The sequence below is a fragment of the Caretta caretta genome, chromosome 9 (genome assembly GCF_965140235.1).
Source record: "Caretta caretta isolate rCarCar2 chromosome 9, rCarCar1.hap1, whole genome shotgun sequence".
Taxonomy (NCBI): Eukaryota; Metazoa; Chordata; order Testudines; family Cheloniidae; genus Caretta; species Caretta caretta.
This window is the reverse complement of record NC_134214.1, coordinates 55,094,273-55,110,934: the sequence shown is the minus strand read 5'-3', so window position 1 is coordinate 55,110,934 and position 16,662 is coordinate 55,094,273. Positions and strand designations below refer to the sequence as shown.

The window sequence follows — 16,662 nt, the reverse complement described above, 5'->3', positions numbered from 1 at the left end:
ATCAGATTGCATGGAACAATTGAACCCTCAGAAGAGTTGAAACACTTTATGGAATACTGTGAAGCTGTGGGGGGTTGCCTGCTTAAATATTTAAAAACTGATGTCAGAGGTTGTATAAATGGGGTAAGGTTTAGTAGCTAATAATGACGCTTCCAGAGTCTTTAATTTGGTCAGGGAAAATCCTGCCTTTTCGATCCCATCTATGCTACAGAACCAGATGTACAGGAGGATCTGGTCACAAACAGCTGAGACGTGGTTCTGCCTTGTGGTGTAAATGGGACCTGAACATGTTTTAAGTGTTTGTCCCATGCCATGTGCACACAACCCACCCCAAAAGTTTTTTGCACAATGCTGGAAGTTGAGTAACTCCCACCTAGACTACCAAGGTATGTCCACGCTGCGAGTGAAGATGCGACTGTAGCATGGGTGGGCACACCTGAGTGAGCCCTAGCATAGGTACCAGTAGCAGTGAAGACATGGCAGCATGGGCTAGCAACCAGAGTACATATGGTCCCCAGTGGACTTGTACACTGGTTGTTAAGCCCATGCCGAAGCCTGTGCCACCACATCTGCACTGCTGTTGTTACCCAGGCTAGCTAGATTAAAGGTAGCACAGATATAACCCCCTGTGCTATAGTGAGACCTTCACTTGCAGTGTAGACATGACAGAAACCAGCTTGGGGACCATTTATGTTCTGCGAGGGTCCTGCAACATAGTTCATTGACATTTGTGGTGGAGACAGGACTTCCTTTTCTCTTGGTGGTCTTCATGCCGATACATGCCTCAGGCTCCCATCCTGGAGAACTACCTGGAGGCCTGAGTGTTCTGAAGTTTAAGAGTCAGCCAGGCAGATGGCAAACCATGTAGCCCTCTGAAGAACACCCAGGTCTCCAGATCTTCCTCTCTGCCCATGTTAGTGTAAAATAGCTGAACTGACACTCTTTGCTCTGCCCGTTGAATGTTTCACAGCCCCAGGCGTGTTCTCAGTTTTCATCAGCTTCCAGGGCTAGTAAGGCCCTTTCCTCCCAAGGCTTTTCTTGTTGTGTAGAACAGGGTGTGCCCCAGGAGAGCTAAAATAAAGGGAGGCACTTGCACCTCAAGTATAAAAAATCAAGATATTTTTGCTTCTGTTGATCCTTCTCCTGCCATGAGACGAAACCACAGTCACTGTGGTGAGATCTGCCAGGGCAAGAGAAAAGGAGGGTGGGCTCCAGTGGCTTAGTAGAGGATTAGGATAGAGTTCCTGAGTTCAAATCCCACCCCAACACTGGCTCCCTCTGTGGCCTTGAGAACACCCCTTGGGCTGCAATTCTGCAAAGGAGCTGGGAAGCAGAGGTGAGCCTTTCCCCCATGAATGCCAGCAGCATAGGGCGGGGGGAGCTCTCTGCCACATGCAGCACTGGCACCTCTGGTTGTGCTCCCCTACAGGAGCTTTTGCTGCGCAGGAGGCAGCAGAGGCTTGTGGAGGTCAGGAGGAAGTGGGGCTGGCTGGGGCAATATGCTCACAGGTACTACCAGTGCTAATGGCCAAGCGGCCCCAGAAATGTGTGTGCATGCAACCAGCCGCCCCCTGGTCCCTGGCCTGACCTCAGTACCAGTGTGGGGATGGATTTCCTCTTTCACCCCTGCGCCCTGACTCGGTGTTCCCATCTGCAGAATGGGGGCTGAAGGGGAGGAATATCCTCTCCGGAGGCATGGTGGCCGGGTTGATGTCGTCTCCCTCAAGGGGATGAGCGGAATGCAGTGTGGCTGCGCTGGCATGTGCTGACTCCAAGTCCTTGTTTCCAGGGGATGAGCTGGAATACATCCGACCAAACGTTTACCGGAATATCGCCCGCCAGCTGAACATCTCACTGCATTCTGAGACCGTGGTGACTGATGCCTTCTTGGCAGTAGCTGCCCAGATCTTCACGGCAGGTACAGATGTCTGTCTGGGCTGGCAGGGGGAGGAGCAGGGATGGGGCTGGCTTTGAGTGCAGGGCTAGACCAGAGGGTGGGGGCTGTGTTGCAAATCTGCCTGGAGCTGGGCTCTTTTGTAGCACACACTGCACTACTCATTTAGAAAAGAACTCCTCTGGACTGTCTCTACCTATCATACCACTGGCTGGGAAATGCCCCATTATCTGGGAGGGCTCTCTCATTCTGGGAGGGCTTTCTCATTCCAGGAATATAGTAGCAGGGATCTATTATCAACCACCTGACCAGGACAGTGATAGTGACGATGAAATACTATGGGAGATTAGAGAGGCTATCAAAATAAAGAACTCAATAATAGTGGCGGATTTCACTTATCCCCATATTGACTGGGTACATGTCACCTCAGGACGAAATGCAGAGACAAAATTTCTCGATACTTTAAATGACTGCTTCTTGGAGCAGCTGCTACAGGAACCCACAAGGGGAGAGGCAACTCTTGATTTAGTCCTGAGTGGAGCGCAGGATCTGGTCCAAGACGTAACTATAACAGGACCGCTTGGAAATAGTGACCATAATATAATAACATTTAACATTCCTGTGGTGGGAAGAGCACCTCAACAGCCCAACACTGTGGCATTTAATTTCAGAACAGGGAACTATGCAAAAATGAGGAGGTTAGTTAAACAGAAATTAAAAGGTACAGTGACTAGAGTGAAATCCCTGCAAGCTTCATGGACACTTTTCAAAGACACCATAATAGAGGCTCAACTTAAATGTATACTCCAAATTAAAAAACACAGTAAAAGAACTAAAAAAGAGCCACTGTGGCTTAACAACCATGTAAAAGAAGCAGTGAGAGATAAAAAGGCATCTTTTAAAAAGTGGAAGTCATATCCTAGTGAGGTAAATAGAAAGGAGCATAAACACTGCCAAATTAAATGTAAAAATGTAATAAGAAAAGCCAAAAAGGAGTTTGAAGAACAGCTAGCCAAAACCTCAAAAGGTAATAACAAAATGTTTTTAAGTACATCAGAAGCAGGAAGCCTGCTAAACAACCAGTGGGGCCCCTGGACGATCGAGATACAAAAGGAGCACTTAAAGATGATAAAATCATCTCAGAGAAACTAAATGAATTCTTTGCTTCAGTCTTCACGGCTGAGGATGTTAGGGAGATTCCCAAACATGAGCCATTTTTTGTAGGTGACAAATCTGAGGAATTGTCACAGATTGAAGTGTCACTAGAGGAGGTTTTGGAATTAATTGAGAAACTTAACAGTAACAAGTCACCGGGACCAGATGACATTCACCCAAGAGTTCTGAAAGAACTCAAATGTGAAATTGCAGGACTATTAACTATGGTTTGTAATCTGTCCTTTAAATCAGCTACTGTACCCAATGACAGGAAGATAGCTAATGTAATGCCAATATTTAAGATGGGCTCTAAAGGTGATTCTGGCAATTACAGACCGGTAGGTCTAACATCAGTACCAGGCAAATTAGTTGAAACAATAGTAAAGAATAAAATTGTCAGACACATAGACATAAATTGTTGCGCAGAAGTCAACATGGCTTCTGTAAAGGGAGATCATGTCTTACTAATCTATTACAGTTCTTTGAGGGGGTCAACAAACATGAGGACAAGGGGGATCCAGTGGACATAGTGTACTTAGATTTCCAGAAAGCCTTTGACAAGGTCCCTCACCAAAGGCTCTTACGTAAATTAAGTTGTCATGGGATAAGAGGGAAGATCCTTTCATGGATTGAGAACTGGTTAAAAGACAGGGAACAAAAGGTAGGAATAAATGGTAAATTTTCAGAATGGTAACTAGTGGTGATCCCCAAGGGTCAGTCCTAGGACCAATCCTATTCAACTTATTCATAAATGATCTGGAGAAAGGGGTAAACAATGAGGTGGCAAAGTTTGCAGATATACTAAACTGCTCAAGATAGTTAAGACCAAAGCAGACTGTGAAGAACTTCAAAAAGATCTCACAAAACTAAGTGACTGGGCAACAAAATGGCAAATGAAATTTAATGTGGATAAATGTAAAGTAATGCACATTGGAAAAAATAACCCCAACTATACATACAATATGATGGGGCTAATTTAGTGACAACTAATCAGGAGAAAGATTTTGGAGTCATTGTGGATAGTTCCCTGAAGACGTCCACGCAGTGTGCAGCAGCAGTCAAAAAAGCAAACGGGATGTTAGGAATCATTAAAAACAGGATAGAGAATAAGACGGAGACTATTTTATTGCCCTTATATAAATCCATGGTACGCCCACATCTTGAATACTGTGTGCAGATGTAATCCCCGCATCTCAAAAAAGATATACTGGCATTAGAAAAGGTTCAAAAAAGGGCAACTAAAATGATTAGGGGTTTGGAATGGATCCCATATGAGGAGAGATTAAAGAGGAAAGGATTTTTCAGCTTGGAAAAGAGGAGACTAAGGGGGGATATGATAGAGGTATATAAAATCATGAGTGGTGTGGAGAAAGTGAATAAGGAAAAGTTATTTAGTTGTTTCCATAATATAAGAACTAGGGGCCACCAAATGAAATTAATAGGCAGCAGGTTTAAAACAAATAAAAGGAAGTTCTTCACTCAGTGCACAGTCAACCTCTGGAACTCCTTGCCTGAGGAGATTGTGAAGGCTGAAGGCTAGGACTATAACAGGGTCTTTAAGAGAACTGGATAAATTCATGGCGGTTAAGTCCATTAATGGCTATTAGCCAGGATGGGTAAGAAATGGTGTCCCTAGCCTCTGATTGTCAGAGGGTGGAGATGGATGGCAGGAGAGAGATCACTTGATCATTACCTGTTAAATTCACTCCCTCTGGGGCACCTGGCATTGGCCATTTTCGGTAGACGGGATACTGGGCTGGATGGACCTTTGGTCTGATCCAGTATGGCCATTCTTATGTTCTTAGGGCCTCTCACTCTCCTTCCGGGAGGAGCCCGTATTGCCTCATCACCCCAGGGAGTTACTCTGATTCCAGGTTCCCCTCCCCACTGCTGGCATCTGGAGAAGCCTCATTACAAGGGAGTCTCCCTCATTCCAGCCCTTGCTCCTCATGCTAGGACCCAGAACTGACCCACTGCATGTGTCTCCCCTTCTCCTGGCTTCTCTTTTTCCAGCTATAGCCAGCACTTCCTCCTTGCAAGGGAGTCTGCTTCCATCTAGCTTCCTCTGCTTTTTGGAGCAGCCAGAACTGTTCCACCACATGGGAGCCTAAGACACTCCATGGTGCTCCGTCATTTCATTAGACTTGTTCCTGAATGAGTCGGTGTCTGGAGACTTTTGATTTGTCAGATACAAGTTAGTTAATGACTCGGCCCATGTGGTGTTGACGGAAATGTATGCACAATCTGTGCTGTGCTCCTTCAAGGCAGCCTTTGTCCCCACTGAAAACACCCCTCCTCCACCCCAGTTCTGCTTTGGTGATACCTGGCTGGTGTGGAGATGGACTTGACAAAGCCTTCTGTCTACTCTCTTTCCAGACAGTCCTGGCATAACCATGAGAGGTCTGCAATGCCCTGCACATTTTGTGAGCAGCCTAGCAATAACTAAGAGGCTGGTGGAAATACTAGCAGTGTATGAAAACAGGGGAGACTGAAACAAAGCAGGGCTGGCATGCAATTAACCATCAGCAGAACTGTGTGAAACACTTGCATGGGGGGCACCTAGGTGTGAGCTGGAGTGGATGGTTCTGCTCCCCAGGCTCCTTTCTTCATGCTTGAGTAGTGGCTTTGAGCTGGTGCTGCTGTGGGGAACCTTGGAAGGGGAAAAGTAAAGATCCCAGGTTTCTAATATGCCCTCAAATAAGCTTCCTCCACTACTCCAGAAATCTTCACCCCCAAACATGCACAGCTGAGTGGAGATCCCAGTGGGGCCACAGTCACTGTGTGAGAACCTGCACTTTGTATCTGAAGCACACCTTGATACAGTGCACAGACTGATTTCTCCCACGAAACAATACCAGCAATAAATAAGAAAGGGGAATCTCTTTCCCAGAGATTCCATCAGGGTGAATCCAGAATAACCTGCAGAGCTCTTGTACTGTTCACCAAGAGATTTACTCCTTTGCTCAGGGATTTAAAAAAATGGATGAGGTGGATTGCAGTGCTAGCCTCAGAAACCTAAGACTACACAGTGTGCTTGGAATGAAGAGACTTCCTGTGCACAGTGAGGTGGAGCACGGCTGGCTTGGAAACTAGTGGAGCTGGGCAACTATGGAGCTGGGCAACTATGACAAAATGTTTGAGTATTGGTGTGGATTGCAGAATAAATTCACCCAGGCTGTGCTCATGCCTCTTTGTGCTCATTTGGCAGCTGAGGTTTGCTTGCACTGAGGCTCACAGAAAACTATGTTGAGCATGCACGTTCAAGTGTTTGCAGGGGAAGTGGTTATTTTATTAGCTTGGCACTAGTTACTACAGCAGGGGAATGGGGGTCTCAGTTTTCCTGTTCCAGAGCTCTGACCCACAGGAAATTAAACAAGCCAGAAGAAAACTTGACTGCACCTTTGGTAGCTAGGACTTCATGCACACAACTATATGTGTGACTGTGACAGAGGAGAGAGTCATTGCTGTGGGTCCCAGCGTTGCCAACGCTTGTGACTTATTGTGAATCTCGTGATATTGGGTCCCAGCTCCTGGAGTCAGTGACTAGGTGAGAACCTTGGATAGCTTTTTAAATGAGTTTCTAGAAGCTTGAAAATGTGCCTCAGCTGTGCCCCAAAGGCTCAAAACCCTGAAGACAAATAAAAAGGCCCCCAAATTGAAGGTTTTTATCATGACTTTTTTAAGACAATTACATTATTTTTGGGGGTGGGGGAAAATTAATCATGATTTTTTAACAGGGGCTGGCAATACTGGAATCTCCAACTATGAAACCTAGGCCCAGTCACCTGGGGAGCAGCCACAAGGCGCATCACCAGGGTTTCCCCAAGCTGTGCACTTGTGCAGCCACACCGCGCTACCAGGCACCCCCCACGATTAAGCGCCAGCTACACAGGGGAGCTGCCCACCGTTGGGCTCGCCTTTACCCTGGCTGCTTCCAGTGCCACTGGCAGCTCAGGAAGGTGCTCCAGGGTTCTACCCCACCCTTGCCTCAAGTGCCGCAAAGATGACAGCCTCTGAGCAGAAAAAGAAGCCATATTTGTTGAGTGAGTTATGTGCTCCTCTGCTACTCACACAGATTTCTGGCTGGGGGGAAGGAGCAGATTCTGCTAGTTCTAACATTCCTGGATCCAAGCTACAGTTGCAAGACTTGCTGAATCCAGCAAAATTAAGCATTAAGCCTGTGGCCGCCAGACATTCCATTTTTTGGAATGCAGAGGAAAGAGGCCTTGATTCTCAAAAGAAGACAGATCTCAAATACTGTCTGAGTTGTCAGAGCCAATCACTGACGGCTCAGTGCTGGAAACAGACTGAGATACAAACTCTGCTACTTAGCGTTCAGTTTATTAAGAAAACAGTCCAGGTCTGGGACTACAGACATGCTCAGGTGCCCACTCTCTGTACCTTCCTGCTGGGCAGATTTTCTCTTTCTTTACCCCTTCTCCTCCCTTCTCCATTCTTACAATTTCTTCCTCAACCCCTAGTGCAGCACCGAACCCCCCCCCCCCCGCCCCGGCCCCTAAAACAAAGCTTGTATAATATAAATAAAATGCCTATCATCAATATTAGAGAGACAAGACAGGTGAGATAATACCCTTTTTTCTTGGATCAACTTCTATTGGTGAGAGAGACAAACTTTCAGACTTATACAGAGAACTTACTGAGCTTGTTTCTGTATTTGTGATGTGCTGAGGTTTTGGAAAGAACTGCTGAGTTTGGACAATAATGTCTACAGGAGATCAGTAGATACCACAAGATGACCACTGGCAGTCGGGGTAAAATGTGAGAGACTTCCTTAAGGTAACCTCCTGTTACTATGGTGATAAGGTAATATACATGTTAATTAGTATAAGAGAAACTAACCATGAAGAATTGGACATCCCAAAAGCTGCAGGGTGTGGAACTCAAATAAGGAAAAAGGGTTAAAACCTTCATAAATATGTCTGAACCCTGGTGGGTGTCAGCGTAACACATGATTTAAGCTGTGTCCTGGCCTGCATGCCTTGGGGGGAAACCAGCATGCTGATCTTAGTGGTGGGGCGCATGGTGAGGATGATGACTGACACTTTGGGTTCTTCCGCCAGGACTGGTGTGAGTAATGCAAATGCTAGACGTTGAGTATTGTTTCTCTTCTTTACCAGATTGCAGGGTGTGTATTGACACTGGTTGGTTAATAAAAGTAATTAGTACAGAAAGAGCACTGTGTAGTCTCTGTTGTGCACCAGGGGGGCCCCCTTCTTTTGATAACCTCTTGACTGTAGTTATTTTGGGGGCTGAATTCTCACAGATTAAAGTAGGTGTGAGCCCTCACCTTGGGTAGGTAATTAGCTAAAGTAACCCATATCCACAGATGCAGATACAGCAGTATAAACTATGGCTCAGGGCTAGTGCTCCCCCACAAACACACTCTGGTGCTACAGTGGCCCTAATCCCGCTCTGCAATATCTTCAGCTCTGAATCTGGGGCTTGACCCAAAGCCCTTTTGGAGTCAGTAGGAGACTTTCCTTTGATTTCAGGGAGCTTTGCATCAGGACCTGGGTTATCTTTAGTTTACCTTCAACATTTTCCAGCAAAACACATCCCAAAAGGAAGGTTTTTTCCGTGGGAAACTGAAAGGAAAAATTAAAAAAACCTGTTTTTTCCCCCCTAACTGAAACACTTGATGGTCGCTACTGGTGTGGTAGGTAGGGCTGCTGGCCCCTAGAACACAGAACTTTTACTCTCTAAAGGGGAGTCATTCTTGTTCTGTGACACTTTGTTTCCAGTGGGGTTTTGGTTAGGAATCTTTGGGCCTATGTGTCCCATTCCCTTGTCTTGTAGAGTCTGTATGACTTCAGGTTGCCCCCCAAACTGCCAGTTGGGTAAATGCTCACCCCTTCTAGTGGGAATGCAGTAAGAAGTGGTTCTCTCTCTGCTGTCTCTTGTTTTAGGCCATATGAAACTGAGCCTCCAATCAGACTCCCTTGTGTATTTATTTACTGATCTCCCCCTATCTGCAATAGACATCACCAGAGAGGACTGTGGTGTGTCCGTACATATTCCCCCAGCTGTTGAAACGTGGCTTATGATAACATTGCTTTTAGATCTGAATTGGGAGTCCTGCTTTGATGCTAAAGTGAGGAGGTTTATTTAAATAGGCAAAGGAAACACTGCGAAGTGAGCTCCGACACTGACCAGATCCCCGTTGTCACATGGCCTCCCGAGTTCTCTCCAGCAGCAGGGAAGATGGTATGCAGCGGGAGAACTCTCAAAAGCAACCCTTTCTCATTAGTTCATTTTCCCTTGGCTAGCCAGTATTTACATACCTACAGCTCCACAACTGGCTGCAAGTCTGCTACTTAAAAAAACAAAACAAACTAATTCCAGGCAGCTTTTCACGTCTTCTGTGTCCTTTTGGAGTTCTAGTTCCACTCCCAAGGGCAGATGTGTGCAAGTCTCACCTTGGTTCTAGTGCTCTCCTTTCTGGACAGGTTTTCCATTCACTTGTGACTTCAGCTCCAAGGCATGCTGAAGATACAATTGAACTTGCCTGTGTTTCCCGCAGTTGGAGGTTACTGACGATCTGTTTGATTGCACTTAGAATCATAGAATCATAGAATATCAGGGTTGGAAGGGACCCCTGAAGGTCATCTAGTCCAACCCCCTGCTCGAAGCAGGACCAATTCCCAGTTAAATCATCCCAGCCAGGGCTTTGTCAAGCCTGACCTTAAAAACCTCTAAGGAAGGAGATTCTACCACCTCCCTAGGTAATGCATTCCAGTGTTTCACCACCCTCTTAGTGAAAAAGTTTTTCCTAATATCCAACCTAAACCTCCCCCACTGCAACTTGAGACCATTACTCCTCGTTCTGTCATCTGCTACCATTGAGAACAGTCTAGAGCCATCCTCTTTGGAACCTCCTTTCAGGTAGTTGAAAGCAGCTATCAAATCCCCCCTCATTCTTCTCTTCTGCAGGCTAAACAATCCCAGCTCCCTCAGCCTCTCCTCATAAGTCATGTGTTCCAGACCCCTAATCATTTTTGTTGCCCTTCGCTGGACTCTCTCCAATTTATCCACATCCTTCTTGTAGTGTGGGGCCCAAAACTGGACACAGTACTCCAGATGAGGCCTCACCAATGTCGAATAGAGGGGAACGATCACGTCCCTCGATCTGCTCGCTATGCCCCTACTTATACATCCCAAAATGCCATTGGCCTTCTTGGCAACAAGGGCACACTGCTGACTCATATCCAGCTTCTCGTCCACTGTCACCCCTAGGTCCTTTTCCGCAGAACTGCTGCCTAGCCATTCGGTCCCTAGTCTGTAGCGGTGCATTGGATTCTTCCATCCTAAGTGCAGGACCCTGCACTTATCCTTATTGAACCTCATCAGATTTCTTTTGGCCCAATCCTCCAATTTGTCTAGGTCCTTCTGTATCCTATCCCTCCCCTCCAGCGTATCTACCACTCCTCCCAGTTTAGTATCATCCGCAAATTTGCTGAGAGTGCAATCCACACCATTTATGAAGATATTGAACAAAACCGGCCCCAGGACCGACCCTTGGGGCACTCCACTTGATACCGGCTGCCATACTAGACATGGAGCCATTGATCACTACCCGTTGAGCCCGACAATCTAGCCAGCTTTCTACCCACCTTATAGTGCATTCATCCAGCCCATACTTCCTTAACTTGCTGACAAGAATACTGTGGGAGACCGTGTCAAAAGCTTTGCTAAAGTCAAGATACAATACATCCACTGCTTTCCCTTCATCCACAGAACCAGTAATCTCATCATAAAAGGCAATTAGATTAGTCAGGCATGACCTTCCCTTGGTGAATCCATGCTGGCTGTTCCTGATCACTTTCCTCTCATGCAAGTGCTTCAGGATTGATTCTTTGAGGACCTGCTCCATGACTTGTAGATGAGCAGCATGGTTACCCCCCCTCAACATGGATGGGTGCTGCAAACATTCTGTAGGACGTGGGGCCAGAGTGTGTCTGGCTCAGTGTGGGTGTGCAGGCAGCAGAGACAGAACTGGAACCTTCTCTGCTCCTGACCAGTGCTCAGATGCAAACCCAGCTCTTGTACTCAGAAACATGTGACAGGTCCTGATGAGGTCACAGTGGCTGTAGCATAGTGAGAAGGGAGGAGCTGGTAGTGTATTGCCCTCAGTGCCTCCATACTGCCAGCAAAGGTGGTTCCATGGCAGGGGAACTGGATAGTGGATCCTGTGAAAGTCAGGAATAGGTACTTCTGTGACCTCTGCCACACTAGAAATCCTGGAGTAATTGTGCCCTTCTACAGCATGGGGCTGCCTGGGAGCTCATGCTGGGGCAGTGAACTTCTCCATATCCCACCTTGCTGCTATGGGCACAATCTAGTCCTTAATCCTTGGAATGGCTTAGGGTTTGCCAGTTGGGGTAAGGTGCCAAACCCTGTCACCCCCATCCCACTTTCGGCAGGAATTCTTAACTGGAATCAGTAAGGTGTACACAGCGCAAGTATTGTAGCTATTTGTACCACCAGCATTGCTATTGCATATAGTGATGGCTGAACAGGTGCCATGTGGGCTGGCTGTGCCTTCACCATGACAGGGGCAAACTGAGTGAGGGGCTGAACCTGCATTGCAGGCTGTCTGTTGGAGGCATGGGGGAGGCACTCAGCACAAATACACTTTCACGTGCCTTTGTAACAACTCTTTCCCCCCTGCCTGCAAAAATTCTCAGCCTCTTCCTGCTTTGCTGGTGCTGTCCCAGAACACATCCCTCTGACACCACAGATATGAAAGGTTGGTATTCAAAACAAATAATCTGAAACTAGTATTTGATGTGAGAACATGCTGCAGTCTGGGATATCTTCAGCAAACTAAGAAGCAGAGAATTCCTCAGGGCAGGGAAAACCTATTTATAAAGGTAGGTTTCTGTGATGAATGTCCCTCAGCTGGGAAGGCACTGGGTCCCCAGGACCTGTGTATAAAGTTAGATGGTTTAGTTCTTTCTCACCTGAGACTAGGCCCCCAGCCTTCCTGTTTATCTGGCAGTCCAACACTGCATCCTGCCAAATAGAGGAGCCAGGTAGAAGGCTGGGGTGCAAGGCAAGGAGATGGCACAATGACAAGTCTGTAGTGTCAGCCTCAGATTGCAGATGGACGACGAGGGAACAAGGACACAGGCCACGGTGGGAGCGGCTGTTCTGTGGCACCTGTTGGTACAGATGTCCAGTGTTCTGGGAGGGCTGTGTGCAGGGCCCAAGGTCCCCATAGCCTGGCTGGTGGAACATACATCTGTGTGTGTGTTGATGGTGGGGGCTGGGCTGTAACATGTCAGTAGCCCGGGCACGCTATGTTGTGCAGACATGCCGTACGATGAATTCAGCATGGCTTTGGAGTGCGCCTTTAAGTAATAGCTCTGCTTTTCCGGAACAGGGGAATTCTCCTCCCAGCAAATCCATCAGTGATGGATAGCTTTTCAATAACAGGGAAAAGGAGGCTTAAAGATTCAGACAACATGTACAGCTATTCCCAGTAAGGGGCTGCTAGTGTGACTGCAGAGACTTTCAAATTAGTCACTGGTCTAACCTCTGGACCAGTCAACGGGTTGTTATCCTTCTGCAGCCTATGGAAATGGGTTTGGGCTCTGTCCGTGTCCTCGTGGATAAGAGTCCACATCACAGACCCCATTGCAGCTGGTACTGACTGGCCACCTTGCTTGCAATTGTAGCAGAGCGCCCAAGTAGTGAACAGATTTGGAGACTAAACTGTCTTTCCACAGATACCAGCCCCTCACCGCACCTCCACAGCAGGTTCATAGGGAGGGAAGCTGGTACAGCCACTGCTTTGTTCCGTATTTAGTCTGTGGACAAATAAGAAATTTGGCTCTAGATCTGTCAAGTCATCCCCTTTTTATGGGCACTGATCTGAAGCTTATTAAAATCGAGGGAAAGACTTGACAAGATATACAGTTTAAAATAAAACTAACCATAACCACAGGCATCTTCCTCTAGGGGTGGCCTAAATTCTCATCTCAGTTACTCCCAGGTAAACCCCTTGCAGCCACTGGATTTACTGCAGATGTACGTGGGTGTAAATGAAAGCAGAATCTGAGTCGGTATCAGTAAAGGCTTGGAACTGCACCAGTAAATTTGTTCCCATAATTGTGGGTGACTACCCACAGAACCAAAAAGGGCCAGATCCCAGTGCGGAAATCAGTATAGTGGAGTTATGCCAACACTATGCATACACTAGCTGAGGTTCTGACCCAAGATGTCATGAATGGGGGGGATACTGAAGAATTCTGAAGGGCTCATTAGATGGCTAGAGAGTGTATTGAAAAGAGTAGCATTTCCTTCAATGGTATAAACACCTACGTGCACCCACTGTCTATGGCTCTTCCTTTCCTGTGGTCTTTGTAGCCTCTTCCTGGCTCACCCTTGTGGCTGTCATGGTGACAAATAACACCGATGAGAACAATAGCCAAATGTTGACTGAGAATACCACAGGGATGCTGAAATACACAAGTGAGGGCCATGCAGCAGGGGCTCTCCTGGCCTAATCTGATGAGAACAAAAATGCAATCGAATTGGCTATTAATTTGGATTACTGATATTTCCTTCTGCTCCCAAACATGCAGGATTGGTGAGGGAAGGAGGAATGCAAGGGGACTCTGAATTGCAGCTAGGTTATTATCACAAGGACTTCTATTCAAGAGCACTTTGTGGTTTTTGACCTCCTACAAGACATGACTGGAACAAGCAGCCTCTTGTTATCAGATGAAGCATGCATAGATGATTTTTGTTTCACTCATTTTAACCAATTCCACGCCGTCTACCTACATTTGAAGTTTAAAGAGCCGTTTGTTTTAATCAGATTTCACTAAAAAAAGGCAACTCTGCAGAATCCATTTGTAGGTCCCTTTTGGTCACTGAGTAGAATTATCCTCTGTTGAAATTCACATGTGCTGTGCAATGGAGTGGAGTAAATGGAGAGGAGAGAAGAGGAGCTCCAATGTAAAAAGCAAGAGAGACTCCTGAATCTGTCTCTTGCTCTCCAGCGTCTCAGGTGCTGATGGCTTTGGAAGTACTCTGAAGGCAAGAGGTGGAGCTCTCTGCAGCAGAAATGCTGCACCAGCCAACGTGTGTTTCATAATTTGCTTTCTTATGAAATGACATTTCCCTGAGCACATCCAATTTCTTGTCCCTGGCTCGTCTCCTTTTCACTCCTGAAATATGTTGAATAAGATAATTCCTCTCCTCTCTTGTATGGCTGTGTTTTCCTTCAGACCATCTTCAGGCAACAGCTTCTCTGCATGGCTTTGCACTACCGGTGCTTCACATGGGTTCTTCTTGCAGCTGGGAGAGGCCTTGATCAGGCTACACAGAACTCTAGAACTGTAAAATGTCTCACCGCCTATTTGTTAACAATTGCTATCTAAAATACTAGAGTAATTGGAAAATGTTCCTCTCATTCAGCTCTGAGGTTTAGAGAGATAACGCTATTGTGCTGTGCTGCTTCTCTTGCATGGCTGGGAGAGGGTCAAGTTTCTGGGTCATAGTTCACCTTAATAGCACTGCAGGGGATCTCTGGCCGTAGCTCTTCAGCATTGAGGAGCTGTCCATTGCCGCCCAGTGGCAAAGCACATGGGAGGCCCACTGGGTTGGACTGTGCCCAGTGCTGAGCTCATGGTTGTGGAGTGCTTATCAGTAGCGCTAACAGAACAGGAAGATGAATGCTGCTGGGATGACTTCCAGGGGGCACTTGCTTCTGGCAGGTCAGCTTGCAGGAAGCTCTGCTGTCAGGGAGATTAGATAACTGACCAACATTCCACTCCCCCAACACACACATGCCGGTTCCTAGGGCCGTACAGTGCCATTCGAACTAGATCTAGGCATGGCACCAAAACCTTTGGGGGGGTTCATTTAATTTCCAGTATGTGGTATTGTGCGTAGGATATCCATGCCTTCTGGCACATGCTCTAGGCCCTGCATCCTTGCCTCCCTTTCAGATGAATATTGGGCCATAAATCACTGTGAAGAAGTCCTCCCTCTGCAGTGTGCCAAGTTGTCATTGTGCTGCAACTGCCTGACTGTGCGGCTTGGTCTAGCAATGTAACAGTAAAGCTGAGTCCGCACTGGAGAGGTGTGGAGTACTAGCCAGGGTCTGGGCCTCTTAGGGTGCTGTAACACACTTCAGAGAATCATAGAATATTAGGATTGGAAGAGACCTCAGGAGGTCATCTAGTCCAATCCCCGGCTCAAAGCAGGACCAATCCCCAACTAAATCATCCCAGCCAGGGCTTTGTCAAGCTGGGCCTTGAAAACCTCTAAGGATGGAGATTCTACCACCTCCTTAGGTAACCCATTCCAGTGCTTCACCACCCTTCTAGTAGAACAGAAACATCACACACATGCTCCCAGCAGGGCACAGAGGATCACACTGCTGTTTGGCTAGGACGTTCATTGAGCATGACTAACCACCATGTGGTCCTCTCATGTCGGGCTCCACTGGTGCAGTGTGGGTATGGGTGAGAATCAATGGCGTAATAGCCCCACTGGTATAGCTACACCTCCTACTTCTGTCCCACAATGCACCAGTCACTGCTTTGGTGATCTGTCTGGTCAGCTTTCTGCACTTTGCTGCACAGGGGTCAAGTGTGCTGGTAGCCATTTAACTGTAGAACTGTGGCTGATGTGAGATCAAAGCACATCTAGGGATGAATATGTGTTAAAGTCCCCCTGCTTCAAGAGTGAAGGTGGGGCACCACTTCCCCAGTCGCTGCACCCAATTCACCTTAGTGTAGTCTACACTCCCCAGCGCAGGAAGATGCAGAGGTGCTACTGCACCTGAACTAGGAAAGCTGCACAAACAGAGAGAGAAACTCATCTCGGCTTCTAAACAGCATGCCTTTTGCCAGCCCCAACTCCCAACTTCACATGTGCGTGAAAATGACTGTTATCCCATCTTCGTGCAGGTGTAACATGGGGCAAGGTCGTGTCTCTCTATGCTGTGGCTGCTGGGCTGGCTGTGGACTGTGTCAGACAGGCCCAGCCAGCAATGGTGCATGCCATTGTGGACTGCCTGGGAGAGTTTGTCCGCAAGACCTTGGTGACGTGGCTGAAGAGGAGAGGAGGCTGGGTAAGAGGTGTTGAATTTCTCATGCTTGCTTTAAATTGGGAATGATTATGGGGATGTTCCTAGTGTTAGTGAAACCAAGAGTGATCCCTTAAGCTATAGCTAGGTTTTTGCAAGCTTCCCTGCCACTACTCTGCCAACCTACTTCAGTTCTGACCTCCAGTAGTCTTGTTTACACCAGTACTGGCCTCAGCACAGCTTTGTTCCTACATCTCAGTCCTGTCTTGAAACAACTCCGGCTATTCTAATCCTCTACTTCCTGCGCCACTCTGATAGCCTAACTGCATCCTGCCTGCAAGTACCTTTTCTCTTCCAGTCCTGAGCCTCTCTGGTGCCACCTGCTAGTGGTCGTGAGAGCATGCAAACTGCAGGAGTCTTGTAACATGAACAACTGCTACTGGCCCCTTCGTTCAGTTTCTAGGAAAATTATTTAATCTGTAACCTGCCTGCACGGTTCCAAAGGAGAAGGTTTAGAAAGTAAACATAACTTGTTTATGTAGCTATTAAA

At 47.1% G+C, this 16,662-nt stretch overlaps 1 protein-coding gene across 2 annotated transcripts in view; it reads left to right on the top strand.

Moving 5' to 3' along the window:
• BOK (BCL2 family apoptosis regulator BOK) overlaps window positions 1-16,662 on the top strand; it is a 50,322-nt gene that overhangs the window by 20,424 nt on the left and 13,236 nt on the right. For both annotated transcript variants that reach the window (XM_048863583.2, XM_048863582.2), the window contains exons 4-5: window positions 1,790-1,918; window positions 15,994-16,157. In XM_048863583.2, coding sequence (XP_048719540.1) covers window positions 1,790-1,918; window positions 15,994-16,157 — 293 coding nt within the window. The remainder of the gene's footprint in view (window positions 1-1,789; window positions 1,919-15,993; window positions 16,158-16,662) is intronic.